Genomic DNA, 20,296 nt, shown 5'->3' with positions numbered 1-20,296 from the left:
GTCCAGCATGTGTGAGTATAGAGTCTAGCATGTGTGAGTATAGAGTCTAGCATGTGTGAGTATAGAGTCTAGCATGTGTGAGTATAGAGTCTAGCATGTGTGAGTATAGAGTCTAGCATGTGTGAGTATAGAGTCTAGCATGTGTGAGTATAGAGTCCAGCATGTGTGAGTATAGAGTCTAGCATGTGTGAGTATAGAGTCTAGCATGTGTGAGTATAGAGTCCAGCATGTGTGAGTATAGTGTCCAGCATGTGTGAGTATAGAGTCTAGCATGTGTGAGTATAGAGTCTAGCATGTGTGAGTATAGAGTCTAGCATGTGTGAGTATAGAGTCTAGCATGTGTGAGTATAGCATGTGTGAGTATAGAGTCTAGCATGTGTGAGTATAGAGTCCAGCATGTGTGAGTATAGAGTCTAGCATGTGTGAGTATAGAGTCTAGCATGTGTGAGTATAGAGTCCAGCATGTGTGAGTATAGAGTCCAGCATGTGTGAGTATAGAGTCCAGCATGTGTGAGTATAGAGTCCAGCATGTGTGAGTATAGAGTCCAGCATGTGTGAGTATAAGTCTAGCATGTGTGAGTATAGAGTCTAGCATGTGTGAGTATAGAGTCTAGCATGTGTGAGTATAGAGTCTAGCATGTGTGAGTATAGAGTCCAGCATGTGTGAGTATAGAGTCCAGCAGGCTGCTTGTGAATCTTGAACCAATAAGACAAATCATAAAAAAATTGCTATACAAGAGACAAAAAAATTTAATTTTTTTATCATGTATTTGGTGTGTAAGTTTGCATAGATGAAGTAAACAACTTTTTTTATATGACTGCATTATACTTTCAGCTATACTATGCAGATATGCTAATTATTTCAAATATCATAGTAACACATTGACTTTGAAAGAATAGTGAGTAATTACAAAACATTGATATAGGTGCTGTAATTGGTACAAGTTCAAATACTGATGTCATTGTTCCACTTGCCTTTTTAACACTAATGTATTACCGGGTATGTGATTTTTGCATGCTACTATTCAGAAATGTAATTACCCACAGTAATTTTTTGTACTATTCATTTTTTGTTGTGATTGTTTTGTTGACAAATGCTATTTATCTTAGAATATTAGTTAACCAAGAGATGTATATGTATGCACTGCTAGGCCAGCAGGTCAGTGCACACTAGAATTCTTGGAAATAAACCTCCACACAGTGGATTACAGGAAATTTAACATTGAAAATATAGTCTTTTAATTCTGAAATATTTTACCATCAGTTCTAGAAGTACTAAGACTAAAAACTCTCTACTTTTATTTGGACTGGTAAGTGAAGCAGTTCTAGCAACAGGAATATTTCCATTCAGATGTAGTTCAGTATCAAATAACCTCCAGTTCTTTGCAATGGATATGCTGCAGATGATGTGTCCCTCAGGTCTTGCAACAGGAATATTCCATTAAAATAATGGTGACAGATGCCCCTCATTACATATTGCCTGAATGTCTGACAGGAAGTGGATGCCCCTCTGTATTGAAAACAAACTCATCTAAGGGTAGTAGGTTTGCATCGTCATTAAAAAGAAGATAAAAATATTTAAGAGTTTCTCCTAGAAAAAAGCTTTCCATTTTGTTTTTAAAACCAGGGTGATTGACATTTTTGACATTTTCTATTGATGAGTAGCCACCTCCATTCACCTTGGTGTACTTTTCAAATGCTTCAAAAATTTTCCATCCCCAGTCCTGGTAACGCTTGTCTTGTGTTACTCGGTACAGATAAAAGAGACTTTCCACTGTTTCTGGCCTGAGCATATTATGAGAATCAGCAGCCTGCAATAAAAAAAATGCATGAAGGACCCTGAACTACACTTAATTTGAAACCAACATATCACAAATTACTTATTTTTGTATTTTCATTTCCAGTATAAAATACAACACTAAGATACTATTATTGCACTGTGTACTGTACTATACTATAAGTGCACTGTGTACTATACTATAAGTGCACTGTGTACTATACTATTTGTGCACTGTGTACCATACTATTAGTGCACTGTATACTATACTATTAGTGCACTGTGTACCATACTATTAGTGCACTGTATACTATACTATTAGTGCACTGTATACCATACTATTTGTGCACTGTGTACCATACTATTAGTGCACTGTATACTATACTATTAGTGCACTGTGTACTATACTATTAGTGCACTGTATACTATACTATTAGTGCACTGTATACCATACTATTAGTGCACTGTGTACTATACTATTAGTGCACTGTGTACTATACTATTAGTGCACTGTGTACCATACTATTAGTGCACTGTATACCATACTATTAGTGCACTGTGTACTATACTATTAGTGCACTGTGTACTATACTATTAGTGCACTGTATACCATACTATTTGTGCACTGTGTACACTATACTATTTGTGCACTGTGTACCATACTATTAGTGCACTGTATACCATACTATTAGTGCACTGTGAACTATACTATTAGTGCACTGTGTACTATACTATTAGTGCACTGTGTACTATACTATTAGTGCACTGTATACCCTACTATTAGTGCACTGTGTACTATACTATTAGTGCACTGTGTACTATACTATTAGTGCACTGTGTACTATACTATTAGTGCACTGTGTACCATACTATTAGTGCACTGTGTACCATACTATTAGTGCACTGTGTACCATACTATTAGTGCACTGTATACTATACTATTAGTGCACTGTGTACTATACTATTAGTGCACTGTGTACTATACTATTAGTGCACTGTATACTATACTATTAGTGCACTGTGTACTATACTATTAGTGCACTGTGTACCATACTATTAGTGCACTGTATACCATACTATTAGTGCACTGTGTACTATACTATTAGTGCACTGTGTACTATACTATTAGTGCACTGTATACTATACTATTAGTGCACTGTGTACTATACTATTAGTGCACTGTATACCCTACTATTAGTGCACTGTGTACTATACTATTAGTGCACTGTGTACTATACTATTAGTGCACTGTGTACTATACTATTAGTGCACTGTGTACTATACTATTAGTGCACTGTGTACCATACTATTAGTGCACTGTATACCATACTATTAGTGCACTGTGTACTATACTATTAGTGCACTGTGTACTATACTATTAGTGCACTGTATACCATACTATTTGTGCACTGTGTACACTATACTATTTGTGCACTGTGTACCATACTATTAGTGCACTGTATACCATACTATTAGTGCACTGTGAACTATACTATTAGTGCACTGTGTACTATACTATTAGTGCACTGTGTACTATACTATTAGTGCACTGTATACCCTACTATTAGTGCACTGTGTACTATACTATTAGTGCACTGTGTACTATACTATTAGTGCACTGTGTACTATACTATTAGTGCACTGTGTACCATACTATTAGTGCACTGTGTACCATACTATTAGTGCACTGTGTACCATACTATTAGTGCACTGTATACTATACTATTAGTGCACTGTGTACTATACTATTAGTGCACTGTGTACTATACTATTAGTGCACTGTATACTATACTATTAGTGCACTGTGTACTATACTATTAGTGCACTGTGTACCATACTATTAGTGCACTGTATACCATACTATTAGTGCACTGTGTACTATACTATTAGTGCACTGTGTACTATACTATTAGTGCACTGTGTACCATACTATTAGTGCACTGTATACCATACTATTAGTGCACTGTGTACTATACTATTAGTGCACTGTGTACTATACTATTAGTGCACTGTATACTATACTATTAGTGCACTGTGTACTATACTATTAGTGCACTGTGTACTATACTATTAGTGCACTGTATACTATACTATTAGTGCACTGTATACTATACTATTAGTGCACTGTGTACTATACTATTAGTGCACTGTGTACTATACTATTAGTGCACTGTGTACTATACTATTAGTGCACTGTGTACTATACTATTAGTGCACTGTGTACTATACTATTAGTGCACTGTGTACTATACTATTAGTGCACTGTGTACTATACTATTAGTGCACTGTGTACTATACTATTAGTGCACTGTGTACTATACTATTAGTGCACTGTGTACCATACTATTAGTGCACTGTGTACTATACTATTAGTGCACTGTGTACTATACTATTAGTGCACTGTGTACTATACTATTAGTGCACTGTGTACTATACTATTAGTGCACTGTGTACCATACTATTAGTGCACTGTGTACTATACTATTAGTGCACTGTGTACTATACTATTAGTGCACTGTGTACTATACTATTAGTGCACTGTGTACTATACTATTAGTGCACTGTGTACTATACTATTAGTGCACTGTGTACTATACTATTAGTGCACTGTGTACCATACTATTAGTGCACTGTGTACTATACTATTATTGCACTGTGTACCATACTATTAGTGCACTGTGTACTATACTATTATGCACTAAAATTACATAACCATACATCTCATGAATATGCCCTATAGTCATAAAGTTCTAGGCATATGCAAAGAATGAACAGAATCGGTCCAAAGGATTCTGAAATACGACTCCAGATAGAAGGACGGACGAAGACCGAATTATAAGTCCCTGTTTTTGAACAATATGTATGTTATCACACTGCATGCACTACACTAACCAAAGAATACAGGTCACAATAGGCAATAGTAGATCACAATAGGCAATAGTAGAACACAATATGCAATAGTAGATCACAGTAATCAATAGTAGATCACAGTGACCAATAGTAGACCACAGTGACCAATAGTAGATCACAGTAACCAATAGTAGATCACAGTAACCAATAGTAGATCACAGTGACCAATAGAAGATCACAGTGACCAATAGTAGATTACAGTGACCAATAGTAGATTACAGTGACCAATAGTAGATTACAGTAACCAATAGTAGATCACAGTGACCAATAGTAGATTACAGTGACCAATAGTAGATTACAGTGACCAATAGTAGATTACAGTAACCAATAGTAGATCACAGTGACCAATAGTAGATCACAGTAACCAATAGTAGATCACAGTGACCAATAGTAGATCACAGTCACCAATAGTAGATCACAGTCACCAATAGTAGATCACAGTAACCAATAGTAGATCACAGTAACCAATAGTAGATCACAGTAACCAATAGTAGATCACAGTGACCAATAGTAGATCACAGTGACCAATAGTAGATCACAGTGACCAATAGTAGATCACAGTGACCAATAGTAGATCACAGTAACCAATAGTAGATCACAGTAACCAATAGTAGATCACAGTGACCAATAGTAGATCACAGTAACCAATAGTAGATCAGTGACCAATAGTAGATCACAGTGACCAATATTAGATCACAGTGACCAATAGTAGATCACAGTAACCAATAGTAGATCACAGTGACCAATAGTAGATCACAGTAACCAATAGTAGATCACAGTAACCAATAGTAGATCACAGTGACCAATAGTAGATCACAGTAACCAATAGTAGATCACAGTAACCAATAGTAGATCACAGTGACCAATAGTAGATCACAGTAACCAATAGTAGATCACAGTAACCAATAGTAGATCACAGTAACCAATAGTAGATCACAGTAACCAATAGTAGATCACAGTGACCAATAGTAGATCACAGTGACCAATAGTAGATCACAGTGACCAATAGTAGATCACAGTGACCAATAGTAGATCACAGTAACCAATAGTAGATCAGTAACCAATAGTAGATCAGTGACCAATAGTAGATCAGTGACCAATAGTAGATCAGTGGCCAATAGTGAATCAGTGACCAATAGTAGATCAGAGTAACCACCAATTAATGATATTTACATTACCTTGACTGATATATCTTCCCTTCCGTGTGGATTAGTATTAAAGTATGCAATTTCAGGACTAAGAAATGTCGGCATTTGGGCATACATTTGATAACATGTCTTGGCTAAATTCTCAGAAAGTTCCAAGTGTGATTCACTCAAACCATTCAAATATCCCAATGCCAGAGTACCAACAAAGAAACACACCAAGTGATCCTGTTAATGAGAAAACAAGACAAGTCAGAAACAAATCATCACACAAAGTAGGTCAATTCAATGGGAGAAACAAAATCACAAACAACAAAGTAGATCAATTTAATAGAAATGAAATCACAAACAAAGTAGGTCAATTCAATGGGAGAAACAAAATCACAAACAAACAACAAAGTAGATCAATTTAATAGAAATGAAATCACAAACAAAGTAGGTCAATTTAATAGGAGAAATGAAATCACAAACAAAGATAAAACTGGGAAAAAATATTTCTCCTTGCATTTGGTAAACTATATATTATGCTTTTTTTAACATAGCAGTGAGCTTTTAATAGCAAGATATTTCTTCTTAAATGCATCAACGATGTACGACATGATTCACTACCATATCATAATTACAATATTGTATTATGCACACTAGGTTTTTGAGGAGCAACATTTTATGCTACATACCATTTTTGGGCTGAAATTATTTCCACTAAGTAGTTCTCCAATAAATGTTAATCCATTTGGAATTGTTTCTTTCACTAATTTATCTTTAATTCCTTCCACAGCAGATATATATTCAACTTTGAATCTAGAACAAAATAAACCCATTATAGTCAGTGATGTAATTATACCATTGTATAATGACACTATGTATCTATACCATTGTATAATGACACTATGTATCTATACCATTGAATAATGACACTATGTATCTATACCATTGTATAATGACACTATGTATCTATACCATTGTATAATGACACTATGTATCTATACCATTGTATAATGACATTGTATAATGACACTATGTATCTATACCATTGTATAATGACACTATGTATCTATACCATTGTATAATGACACTATGTATCTATACCATTGTATAATGACACTATGTATCTATACCATTGTATAATGACACTATGTATCTATACCATTGTATAATGACACTATGTATCTATACCATTGTATAATAACACCATGTATCTATACCATTGTATAATGACACTATGTATCTATACCATTGTATAATGACACTATGTATCTATACCATTGTATAATGACACTATGTATCTATACCATTGTATAATGACACTATGTATCTATACCATTGTATAATGACACTATGTATCTATACCATTGTATAATGACACTATGTATCTATACCATTGTATAATGACACCATGTGTCTATAACATTGTATAATGACACTATGTATCTATACCATTGTATAATAACACCATGTGTCTATACCATTGTATAATGACACTATGTATCTATACCATTGTATAATGACACCATGTGTCTATAACATTGTATAATGACACTATGTATCTATACCATTGTATAATGACACTATGTATCTATAACATTGTATAATAACACTATGTATCTATACCATTGTATAATGACACTATGTATCTATACCATTGTATAATGACACTATGTATCTATACCATTGTATAATGACACTATGTATCTATACCATTGTATAATAACACTATGTATCTATACCATTGTATAATGACACTATGTATCTATACCATTGTATAATGACACTATGTATCTATACCATTGTATAATAACACTATGTATCTATACCATTGTATAATGACACTATGTATCTATACCATTGTATAATGACACTATGTATCTATACCATTGTATAATGACACTATGTATCTATAACATTGTATAATGACACTATGTATCTATACCATTGTATAATGACACTATGTATCTATACCATTGTATAATAACACCATGTGTCTATACCATTGTATAATGACACTATGTATCTATACCATTGTATAATGACACCATATCTATACCATTGTATAATGACACTATGTATCTATACCATTGTATAATGACACTATGTATCTATAACATTGTATAATGACACTATGTATCTATACCATTGTATAATGACACTATGTATCTATACCATTGTATAATGACACTATGTATCTATAACATTGTATAATGACACTATGTATCTATACCATTGTATAATAACACTATGTATCTATACCATTGTATAATGACACTATGTATCTATACCATTATATAATGACACTATGTATCTATAACATTGTATAATAACACCATGTGTCTATACCATTGTATAATAACACCATGTGTCTATACCATTGTATAATGACACTATGTATCTATACCATTGTATAATGACACTATGTATCTATAACATTGTATAATAACACTATGTATCTATACCATTGTATAATGACACTATGTATCTATAACATTGTATAATAATACTATGTATCTATACCATTGTATAATGACACTATGTATCTATACCAGTGCATGCCATTGCATAATGACACTATTATTTTTAAAATGCAGAACAATTTAGTATAGGCATTATACTTCATTTCCCCATTGACTAGTCTGTATAAAGAATTTGTCCATTGAAAATAGGTTAAACAAATTATGCCATATTGTATGTGAAGACTTTGTGGGTGGGCTGAAGCATGTGAGACTAAATCATCCAAGATGCCACTCAGATTTGGCAGGTACAAACATTATACAATAATACCAACTTACTTGTCTTCTGTCTGGCCAGTCTGCACCCACTGTTTCAATAAATATTCATAGTAACTGTCACCACGAGCACCTAAAGTTATTGTGGCTCCAGTACGAAACTTTCCAGTGTTTGCATTGATAAATATTGGCACAAGATGATTTGCTTTGGGCAACGAGAACAAGTGATTCATAACTATATCTACAGCTTCCTGTAATCATATATACAAGCAAACATTTTATATACAAATAAGAGACTAACGGTAAGTATTCCTATTTTAAAGATAGTGAATTAACACTTTAAATTCTGTATATCCACAATACCTGCCAATTTATGAAGAGATTCACTGACAAAATAAGGTGAAGAGAGACTTTAATAAATCTAATATACAAATGAACTTTGTGTAGCATTACATAAGTCATGCTAAAAATTGCAGGCTTAGTACTGAGTTTCAGAAAATTAATAGCTACTATGTCACAGACATAAAGCTTTGATAATGGTAGTATCAGTTTCAAATATTTTCATGCATATCTCTTATAACAATTGTTAATTTTGTTGACAGTACACATCAAACTACAGTAATGGCATTATGATTGAAAGATGAATAGAGTACAGGCACATGAATGAAAGTGAAAAGTATGGAGAGACAACAGTAACATTCAATGTTTAATAAATAAAACAAATTTTATTTTCTGTAAGTTACCTTGTATTTGGGATTGCCAGTTGTAAATGAGAGGTCTCTGAATTCTAATTGTATTGTACTGACTTCTGACACTGTACTATCAGGACCCCATCTAGGTGCATGTGCTCTTTCTGTCTTCAGATTAACATCGGAATGTGGCACTTTTGATTCAGTATTGAAGCAAGGCAACAGAGCATCCCCAAGTTTTACCTAGCAAAAACGAGTGCCATGTATATTAAAATAAAACAATCAATTAAATATTAAGGATTAAAATACAGATTGTAAAACAAAACAATGAACAATTCCGAACAGTGACAATCAATGATAAAGTGAGTCATCAATATCATCCTAGACTTGTGAATCCGTGAATCACGGAATGACATCACACTCCTTCAGACTCCTTTGGGGATTATAAATAATTACTGATAATTATATACTTAATTTTCGTAACTATCTAAAATTTTCATTACCTACCCTACGGTGCATAGCAGACCTATCGTGCAAGGCAACCAGGAATGCCCTCTTCAAAGTTCAGGGAGCAGAAATTCCTGTCCTGACCTGTCCTTGATGGGCCAGTTGACCCCCCCCCCCCCCACACACACACCCCGAGATCTGCAGAAATATTAATCATTGCGCAGTCACGATGTTATGAATTACAACGCGTAATGCTATTTTCTATATTCTGGAAACTGTACAAAATGTACTGCCGATCAAGGTTTTATCTTAGGTTGCGTGTTTATGATTTTATGAATTACGGTTTTTTATAATTCCATTGTTACTATAATTACAGCTGTGAACATTTGTGGAATGTGGGCGTAAAGGTATTTTATTTTGGAAACTACGTACCACCAATCCAGTGTTTTATCAAAGTTGCGTAGTCACGATGATATGATAATAATCTACATTTTATTATTCCGGTTAATGTTTGATAATCTGCTGAAGCGGGTATGTAAAAAGTGAGTTTAATATGAACAAAATTTCAGTAAATATTACTTATTGATCTTGCTCTCAGTAAAACATTACTGATATCATTATATCACATCATATTGCATTCATTTTGAACACATAAACACAATTATCTATGAAAACAATTTCTAGTTGTCTGTTTTTTTAAATATGTATGTATATTGTGAAATCAACGCTTTGATGAATAAGCAAACACGCAATTTACTCGATGCTAGAAAATAGGTCAGCAGAAACCTTATTACGATGTCCTTAAAAAATGTACGAGTGTTCATGATTTTTTTTTATTTACTTTTAAGTTGTCCTGTTTTTTATACAGCAATTAATGTTGTTTTAGTGTTAAACAATGGGTTTTCAATTTGTTCGAGTCAGCTCGTGAAATGGAGGTGCTGCACTGAATTGTCAGCTCATGAATATTCTTGCATAAATTTGTATATTGCGCTGGGCTCCCCAGAAGACAAAGCAGCTCCTTGGAGCTCACCGGATACCGGGCCGGAAACTGCGGGTTTGATTTTGATCACCTCCCTAATTTTAGCACTTGTTCAGAATGTAAGACCTTGCTTTTAATCACAATGACAGTGATACACATGATTGGTTGAATAGATTTCACAGTGAAAATCAAGTAGTAATCAAGACATTTGCCAGTTTTAATTTTTGTCATAAACACAGATGCAGTTACTAATTGAATTTTAATGGTATATGTATTACCAATGACTTATGCTGGTTAGCAACAACTACATTCTGTATAGAACTTTGATTCTGTACATGAAACATTGCTTCTATATCTTATTACATACTCAGTGCCACACAGAGATTTAGGCGAGGGTTCTCTGAACCCGCCTATTCACATAGTTCATATCCACCATAGACTCCGGTCAGTCAAAATGACTATTTTGAACTGTAGGCATTAATCAGCGATTCTGCCGGTGACGGAGAGATAGAATCTAGGTCAGGGGAAGCCCCATGACCCCAAGATTCTTTTACCCCTTACATCACAAACCCACATGACCACAATCACTCTGGTTCCTTTCTCTCCGCCTCGAGGACTTAGACCAACGCTACGGAAAGAGTAGGGTGGTTGGGGGGGGGGGGGGGGGGGTACCTGGAGTCTATGGCAGTGCCCCCAACAGGGGGGACACTGACAGGGGCGGTGGAGATGTCAGTGGTATTCTGTAACCGAGTGTGACCACCTGGAGTGTCCAGGGATTGGTTACCCACTGTCTCCAAGCCGGAATGCACCGGCGCAATCTGCGTGCGACAGGGATCTGTGGCCATTGGTTCGGCGGTTGTAAGAGGGGGGGGGGATTCTCCTCTTCTGTTAGGTGAGCTTCCCCGGAGATCACTAGTGTTACTAAGCTGTAGCCTGATCTCTTGCCGAACGCAAGCTCATTCCCCCCGTCGCAGAGGTAAGCGTCAGACATGCTTCTCCCGCTGCCGGGGTTGACGACCACCTGAGGAAGAGGAACCACCACCTGGTCCTCTCTTTCCCACGGAAGGGTATGAGCATTTGCCTCCTGGCTGACTCTGGTTAGCGAAGCTAGTCCTAGGGCGTTGTGCTTTCTGTGCTTGGGGCGGCCTCCGTTTACCCTTGGCAGCGGCCAACTGGCTAGCGGATTTGACTTGGACCATTTGGTTTGTTACACCCCGAAGCTCTGCAACTGTACCCGCTATCTCCCTATCAAAGAGGGTGGGCGATGTCCAGTCTGCGTAACTGAGGCGGTGGCGTACCCCCTGACTCAGTTTGCCGGCGAAAACACGCGTCTAAAACCGCGTTCCACTGCACAGTAGTAGCCCCGACCAAGAGAGCCATATGACACTGGAGGATATCGCACATAGCCGTGCAGTGGCCTACCATTAACTGTGTCGCCTGGTCTAGAAGGCGAGTGCGTTCTGTGTCTGAGGTCTCGGGTTCCTGGGCGCGCACAAGAATGCGCTCCAGTGTGGCACCCACGAATTCTAGGAAATTGATGGGTAGCAACTCTGCCCTCAGGGCATGTTGGATAGTCTCAGAATGGGTCGATGAGAATGACCATGGAACGCGGCCGTCCCCCTTCACCCGGTTAGCAAAACAGAAGTTTGTGGTACTGGGGTCTGTGGAAGGAGCCTTGGGATCTGATCAGGTCTTCTGGTTTCGTCACACGAATTGGGGTCCGAATCCGAGATTGCCCCGATGGGGTAGCGTTTGGTCCAGCGAAAGGGGTTATGGAAAAGATTACCCCAGCCCGGGACTTTTGGAGTTACCTCCTCAGCGGCTGACCAATGACCGCCCCTCAACACCGTCTGCGCACCTTCCGTCACGCTCAGCACTCAGCTGGACCAGGGGAGACGTGCAGATGGGGTTGATCTGGATCCCGGCGTCTGCGATCCCATCAGCGTAGAAGCGACCGTAAGTGGCTGCTTTAGGATCGACGGTTGGGGGAATATACATAGTGTCACCTGGACTGATAATATTCCGCATCACCCCAACGGCATGGCTCACTGAGTCATTACGCAATGTGGACTCTGAGGGACCGCCCAAGGTACCAACTGTATCCAACGCGAACGAACTGCCACCTCTTAGCCTAAATATGTGAGCAAGAGCGTGTTCGAGAGTGTGTCTCATGACAGGGTCGATTCCCTCTGGGAACGCCTGTGGGTCGGCGAGAAGGGAGTCAAAACCCACAGACTTGAAGGTAAATTAATCAGTCTGTTACCGCGCGGTGAACCCAGGCTGGTTGAAAGCGGAGGGTGGGGTGGGGTTGGGGGTGGTGGGTGGGGGGGGTTGGTGGGGGTAAAATGTATGTCCTGACCCGAACGCCCTGCCCCGAAAACGGAGCCTTGGCTACCAACGGAGCCTTGGCTACCAGTGTCCCCGTTGGTGTTACATGTCTGAGGTCCCCGAGGAGACCCATTGCCACTAGCCTGAGCCTCCCCCGAATCGGCGGGTGTGTGTGTGTGTGTGTGTGTGTGTGTGTGTGTGTGTGTGTGTGTGTGTGTGGGTGGGTGGGTGTGTGTGTGTGTGTGCGTGTTTAGAATGCGAACAGTGCTTTCTGTGTTTCTTTCTACTTGCCGGCTGCCGCCTGCAGGTGATCTACTCTGCCTGCCAGGGACGCAATTTGCCCTGAGAGTCCTTCGACCAATGCCCTCATTTCAGTGGCAAAACCAGGGCCGTGCAAGGATGGATCCACAACGGGACCCAGCGTGGGCCCCATAGGAGGAAGGACCTCCAGGGGCCCAGCCTTGCTGTTGCCGGTAAAGTTGGGTAACCCACTGCCTGAAAAAACAAACTGTGCAGATGCCCTCCGATCAGCGGGGGGAGACCAAAATACATCAACACCTCCACTATCGGGCCCTTTGCTTGGTATCCCGGTATGAGAACTGGTAGTCGAGCGCGAGGACTTATCACTCACTCATACCCATGTCGGTAGCACTTGCCGCGCGACCATTTCGCGAGCGAGCGACGCAGTCAGTCTCGGCAATTTTTACATACTGTTGGAAAGAATCCCAGGCTTCAGAACCCCAGTGATTGCAAATATTCTCTGGGCAGACACCCGAACCACGAACACACGTGATACAACAGTAGCATTTAGCATGCAAGTTTCATTCCTGCAAGTTCTGTGTCACTGATTGCAGATCCGCCTCAAAAACTGAGGAGATAATACCAGCGGCGAGCCTCTGGCGTTGCCAGTGCATCTATCCATTTCTAAATACATTATAAATAAAAGACGACATGCATGTTGTAAAAGGTGCCGCCATGAAACCAACATGTGGTTACGTAGTGGCGCCGGGTTTTAATTTCTTTGTTGTGGAAAAGCATAACACACAAAGGAGAAAACGACACAAGGGTAAAAAGACAAGAAAAACTTATCCTACCAGCTAGAATGTCGGATGCCGCGGCTGCGGCGTCGACCCATGCTAGAAACCCGGACAGGGAAAAGCAACAGAGCCAGGCAGAGCCAGAATCACTCCCAACGAGGCGGAGATGAAAGAAAGAGTGATTGTACGGCTGCCTATGTCGCTGCCATGTGGCCTCGGTCACGTGGGTACGTGACGTAAGGGGTAAATGAATCTTGGGGTCATGGGGCTTCCCCTGACCTAGATTCTATCTCTCCGTCACCGGCAGAATCGCTGATTAATACTTACAGTTCAAAATAGTCATTGTGATTGACCGGAGTCTATGGTGGGTAATTGAACGTAGTGAATACTGAGTTAGGCAGATATACTTACTGCTTTTTCCAGAAATATTGAATCGCCGCTAAGATGGTATGTACTGAGCAAACCACCGAGTACACGAATAGTTGTCTCAAATAAATTAACATCTACATTAGGATTGACATCCATATGAACAACCCAATCTTTAGCTTCTTTAAATTCTATAACACGAATCACAGTGGTATGTTAGTTGATAAGTTTCATTGATATGATGTCTAAAAGTTAGCCTTGGTGCCCAACAAGTTTGCCTTGGTGCCCAACAAGTTAGCCTTGGTGCCCAACAAGTTAGCCTTGGTGCCCAACAAGTTAGCCTTGGTGCCCAACAAGTTAGCCTTGGTGCCCAACAAGTTAGCCTTGGTGCCCAACAAGTTAGCCTTGGTGCCCAACAAGTTAGCCTTGGTGGCCTACAAGTTAGCCTTGGTGCCCAACAAGTTTGCCTTGGTGCCCTACAAGTTAGCCTTGGTGGCCTACAAGTTTGCCTTGGTGCCAAACTAGTTAGCCTTGGTGCCCAACAAGTTAGCCTTGGTGCCCAACAAGTTAGCCTTGGTGCCCAACAAGTTAGCCTTGGTGCCCAACAAGTTAGCCTTGGTGCAGTTCAAGCTTCATTGATTTATAAAGATACTATAAACTAATCATTTTAACGACAAGTCTAAAGCCACTTTGACTATGAGAGAGCACAGAATTAAATGAGGTCTTCATGTGATGGCAAATAAGCAATCTATCAAGCTAAATATATTAATGTTAATTACCTTCATCTAATCCCATAATATACATTGTATCTAATCCATCTATTAATGTAAGTCCCAATCTAAACCATTCACTGTAGGATTTACTGATAGGCTTCAATTCATCATGTCCCCATGCATATAGCTTATATCCCTTCCAGGCATGTTTGAAAGCAGCAACTACAGCCTCTTGTCTGGCATTCTGAGGTCCTGCAAGTAAAATGGTCAACTATTACTTGTAACACAAAATAGAACTGTTATCAGTCTAATCTGAGTAGTAACAGACACAATGTCATCAATACATCAGTACTGGAGAAGGTTATCTTACCCTGTTTTGTTTTACCATCCATCTTTGTATCTTGTTCATTGTTATTATTCTGTAAATATATATTATTGAAAGTATGACAGTCCAGTCACTCTTCATATGCATCAATTAAAATCTTGATCACACCATCAAAGTTGGTCAAAATTTATGACTCAATTTTGAAACTTTTTTCAATTTGGTTTAAATAGACACAAAATATCATACATTTCTGATTGAATACTGACAACAAGTGGTGCCTTTCTACTACAAACAGTTTACTATAATGAATAATGTGCTAAGTACATTACCAAAGGTTTTTCAAAACAGGCTATGTACATTACCAAAGGTTTTTCAAAACAGGCTATGTACATTACCAAAGGTTTTTCAAAACAGGCTACGTACAATATATCAAGGGTTTACCAGAACAGGTCATTTTCATTTTCAAGGGTTTCCAAGAACAGACTGTGCCCTTTACCAAGAATTTCCCAGTACCTGATCAAATGCAGACACCAACAAAATGTGTGATCTAATAAGTCATCGGAATTTACAAAATATCTTTCTCATCAATGTGCATCAACCCTTTTATTTACAATTTCAGTCAAGTATACCCTCTATGGTAATAAAGGAAGAGGTGTCTTGAAAAGTAATATTCAGTCAATATTGCAATTTTCTGTTAAAATAAAATTAAAACAGTTATCAAAAGTATTCATTCTACCAAAAAAAACATAGTTTAACAATTACAACCTTGCTTTTGTTCATAGATACTAGGTACTTTGGAAGGAATAAATTTGAAGGTCTGTTGAGTGTATTAGAGATTGAGACTGAATGATTTCAGCCAGTGTGTGAAAAGCGTTTTGAAATATACATGGCAAGAGTTATGATATACATTATGTATTTCCACAGTGGTACATGTGTTAGAAACATCACAAGGAAAGTCAGGGTTTACAGACATACCAACAGTTTTGGTCAGAGTGGAGTAAATTACACAAGGACACCAGTGTGAGTGTGAGTGTGAGTGCAATTTACAAGACCAAAACTGTAGGTAAACCCTGACTTTTGATAGAGTAGTCAGCACTTGTATCATGAAAAAAACACAATAAAATTGAAAGATATAGCAATGGGTTGCATTGACAGTGCACAGTGTTGCATAGATGTATTGAATGCTTTGTTATTTGTACCACTTGACATTGCAATGACTCTTCTAATACAAATGTTTTACCCTTAACCTCTAACAAAAAGCCGGATAGCCAAGTCACTGGAAGCTCTACCAGGTTAATGTTGTAGGTTTGAATCCTTTCAATAGTTGAGGAAGAATTCTATCTCCATGTCAACTTCAGATGTTGCACCTTAACTTGAGCTGCTCAGTCTTAGCAAAGTCTGAATGAAATATGTCATAGTTATCTGCAGCAATTACACTTACAACTGTAGAAATTATACTCTGCATATGAATACAAGTGCAGACAGTTTACAATTACTGTAGTTGGTCCAGGTAAGCGCCCATGCCCCGGCAAACACCCACCCCCAATTTTGATACAATAAAGAAATTGAGGTCATGTTCGGGCATACATCTTTTTCTACCCTAATAAAATAATTAAAAAAAATATATTTTTTGTTCGTTATATTAACAGTTGACTTCCTTACTGTCTGTTGTGATTCTGAAAAAAATAAATGTCAATTGCGTAAAACGAAGCGTGATCGCGAAATAGTCGTGACAGTAAAATTCTGCCTTCAGGGCACCGCTGTTTACGTAATTTACATTCATGTTTCAATATTTTTTTATCAGAATCACAGCAGTCAGCAAGTCTACCAAATGTGTATTCAAGCAGAAATGGTAGTTCGTTTTTTGAAATATGTTTTGGCCCTGAAAAGGGCCGTTTGGTTTTTGTTTCCTTAGAAACGATTCAAGCAAATTTAACAGTATCGAGAGCTTCGAAGCAAGTGTTGAACTTGTTCGGCTTTAGAGTCATCAACAATGAAACCAATGTTGTAATATTGTAGCAACCCATACCTGGCAGCGTGGTTGAAAGCATGTTGTTTTGGCTTTATAAAAAATATGGTAGCAGCTTGCGAATCCATAACTGGGGCCAGAAATTTTGCAATGTCACACCGAAGACTTGACCTCAATGATGAAACACTAGTAGTGATGTGATTCTTAGCCAATCAGGAAAACAGATGCTTACAGCCGTTCTGAGAATTATTCGAACAGTCAGTTAGCAAGATGACTTGCAACTTTTCAAAACACTTTGTTCTTTGCCTAATCTAGACTTGTCGGCGCTACTTGATTGGCGGGCATGTGGTTTGGAATTCACTATTCATAGAGGTTGTCGGCGTGGTGAATTGCAAGTATTATTTAGTGTGTGTATACAGCAATACAGCAATCATTCTTCATTTTTTATATTTATATTGTAATTATTTTCAGTAATTTAAAAAAATGCAAGTTGGGTGATGCTTAAATTTGTAGAAAAATGTAAAATCCTTGCTCATTTTAGTCAGTTGTACCAGTTACAAAAATGGACTAGACATAATAACGGTTGTCATACCCTCATCTCCGATAAATAGTGTAGTATAAAGACAAAGAGATATGTGTGAATTTACAGAAATAAACCAACAATGGTGTCACATGACCAAGATTAGTATAAGTAATCAATCTTCATATCCAATGTTTTAATACCAAACCATCCCATTCTAAATACACACTTTGTATTCAAAAAGGTCGGATTTATCACACATTATTTTTTGAACAAGTACTCAGTAGAGGTTATTGTGACAATTTTGTAGTAATGTTCTAATCATGATAAGTTCATTGCAACACAAACCTTCACAAATAAAATATATTCATCAATTCACACCTCTCAGTACTGTTGATAGTTGTCAACCCTACTCACTGATGTTCACACTCCATGGCTCACATCTCTCAGTACTGTTGGTGGTTGTCACCCCTACTCACTGATGTTTACACTCCATGGCTCACATCTCTCAATACTGTTGGTGGTTGTCCACCTCTACTCACTGATGTTTACACTCAATAGCTAACATCTCTCAGTACTGTTGATAGTTGTCCACCCCTACTCACTGATATTCACACTCCATGGCTCACATCGCTCAATATTGTTGGTGGTTGTCCACCCCTACTCACTGATGTTTACACTCCATGGCTCACATCTCTCAATACTGTTGGTGGTTGTCCACCTCTATTCACTGATGTTCAGACTCCATGGCTCACATCTCTCAATACTGTTGGTGGTTGTCCACCGCTACTCACTGATGTTCACACTCCATGGCTCACATCTCTCAGTACTGTTGGTGGTTGTCCACCCCTATTCACTGATGTTTACACTCTATGGCTCACATCTCTCAATACTGTTGGTGGTTGTCCACCCCTATTCACTGATGTTCAGCCTCCATGGCTCACATCTCTCAGTACTATAGGTGGTTTTCCACCCCTACTCATTGATGTTTACACTCCATGGCTCACATATCTCAATACTGTTGGTAGTTGTCCTCCCCTGTTCACTGATGTTTACACTCCATGGCTCACATCTCTCAATACTGTTGGTGGTTGTCCACCGCTACTCACTGATGTTCACACTCCATGGCTCACATCTCTCAGTACTGTTGATAGTTGTGCACCCTATTCACTGATGTTTACACTCCATGGCTCACATCTCTCAATACTGTTGGTGGTTGTCCACCCCTATTCACTGATGTTTACACTCCATGGCTCACATCTCTCAATACTGTTGGTGGTTGTCCATCCCTATTCACTGATGTTTACACTCCATGGCTCACATCTCTCGATACTGTTGGTGGTTGTCCACCTCTACTCACTGATGTTCAGACTCCACGGCTCACATCTCTCAATACTGTTGGTGGTTGTCCACCCCTATTCACTGATGTTCAGACTCCATGGCTCACATCTCTCAGTACTGTTGGTGGTTGTCCACCCCTATTCACTGATGTTTACACTCTATGGCTCACATCTCTCAATACTGTTGGTGGTTGTCCACCTCTATTCACTGATGTTCAGACTCCATGGCTCACATCTCTCAGTACTATTGGTGGTTTTCCACCCCTACTCATTGATGTTTACACTCCATGGCTCACATCTCTCAATACTGTTGGTGGTTGTCCACCTCTATTCACTGATGTTCAGACTCCATGGCTCACATCTCTCAATACTGTTACTGGTTGTCCACCCCTATTCACTGATGTTCAGACTCCATGGCTCACATCTCTCAATACTGTTGGTGGTTGTCCACCGCTACTCACTGATGTTCACACTCCATGGCTCACATCTCTCAGTACTGTTGATAGTTGTGCACCCTATTCACTGATGTTTACACTCCATGGCTCACATCTCTCAATACTGTTGGTGGTTGTCCACCCCTATTCACTGATGTTCAGACTCCATGGCTCACATCTCTCAGTACTGTTGATAGTTGTGCACCCTATTCATTGGTGTTTACACTCCATGGCTCACATCTCTCAATACTGTTGGTGGTTGTCCACCCCTACTCACTGATGTTCACACTCCATGGCTCACATCTCTCAGTACTATTGGTGGTTTTCCACCCCTACTCACTGATGTTCAGACTCCATGGCTCACATCTCTCAGTACTATTGGTGGTTGTCCACCTCTACTCACTGATGTTCACACTCCATGGCTCACATCTCTCAGTACTGTTGATAGTTGTGCACCCTATTCATTGGTGTTTACACTCCATGGCTCACATCTCTCAATACTATTAGTGGTTGTCCACCCCTATTCACTGATGTTCAGACTCCATGGCTCACATCTCTCAGTACTGTTGGTGGTTGTCCACCTCTATTCACTGATGT

The 20,296-nt window shown here is 38.8% G+C and overlaps 1 protein-coding gene across 1 annotated transcript in view; it reads right to left on the bottom strand.

Moving 5' to 3' along the window:
* Window positions 1-1,215: 1,215 nt before the first annotated feature.
* The window catches only part of LOC100378677 (endoplasmic reticulum mannosyl-oligosaccharide 1,2-alpha-mannosidase-like), a 37,083-nt gene continuing 18,002 nt past the window's right edge, over window positions 1,216-20,296 (bottom strand). The window contains exons 4-11 of the mRNA XM_085492118.1: window positions 15,482-15,530; window positions 15,178-15,363; window positions 14,444-14,589; window positions 9,296-9,484; window positions 8,616-8,803; window positions 6,510-6,633; window positions 5,866-6,060; window positions 1,216-1,811 (exon numbers count right to left, since the gene is read on the bottom strand). Of these exons, the coding sequence (XP_085348244.1) occupies window positions 1,470-1,811; window positions 5,866-6,060; window positions 6,510-6,633; window positions 8,616-8,803; window positions 9,296-9,484; window positions 14,444-14,589; window positions 15,178-15,363; window positions 15,482-15,530 (1,419 nt within the window). The 3' untranslated portion in view covers window positions 1,216-1,469. The remainder of the gene's footprint in view (window positions 1,812-5,865; window positions 6,061-6,509; window positions 6,634-8,615; window positions 8,804-9,295; window positions 9,485-14,443; window positions 14,590-15,177; window positions 15,364-15,481; window positions 15,531-20,296) is intronic.

Source organism: Saccoglossus kowalevskii, chromosome 17 (assembly GCF_978046115.1).
Source record: "Saccoglossus kowalevskii chromosome 17, keSacKowa6.1, whole genome shotgun sequence".
In the NCBI taxonomy this organism is placed as follows: domain Eukaryota; kingdom Metazoa; phylum Hemichordata; class Enteropneusta; family Harrimaniidae; genus Saccoglossus; species Saccoglossus kowalevskii.
This window is presented reverse-complemented; position numbering and strand designations above follow the sequence as displayed.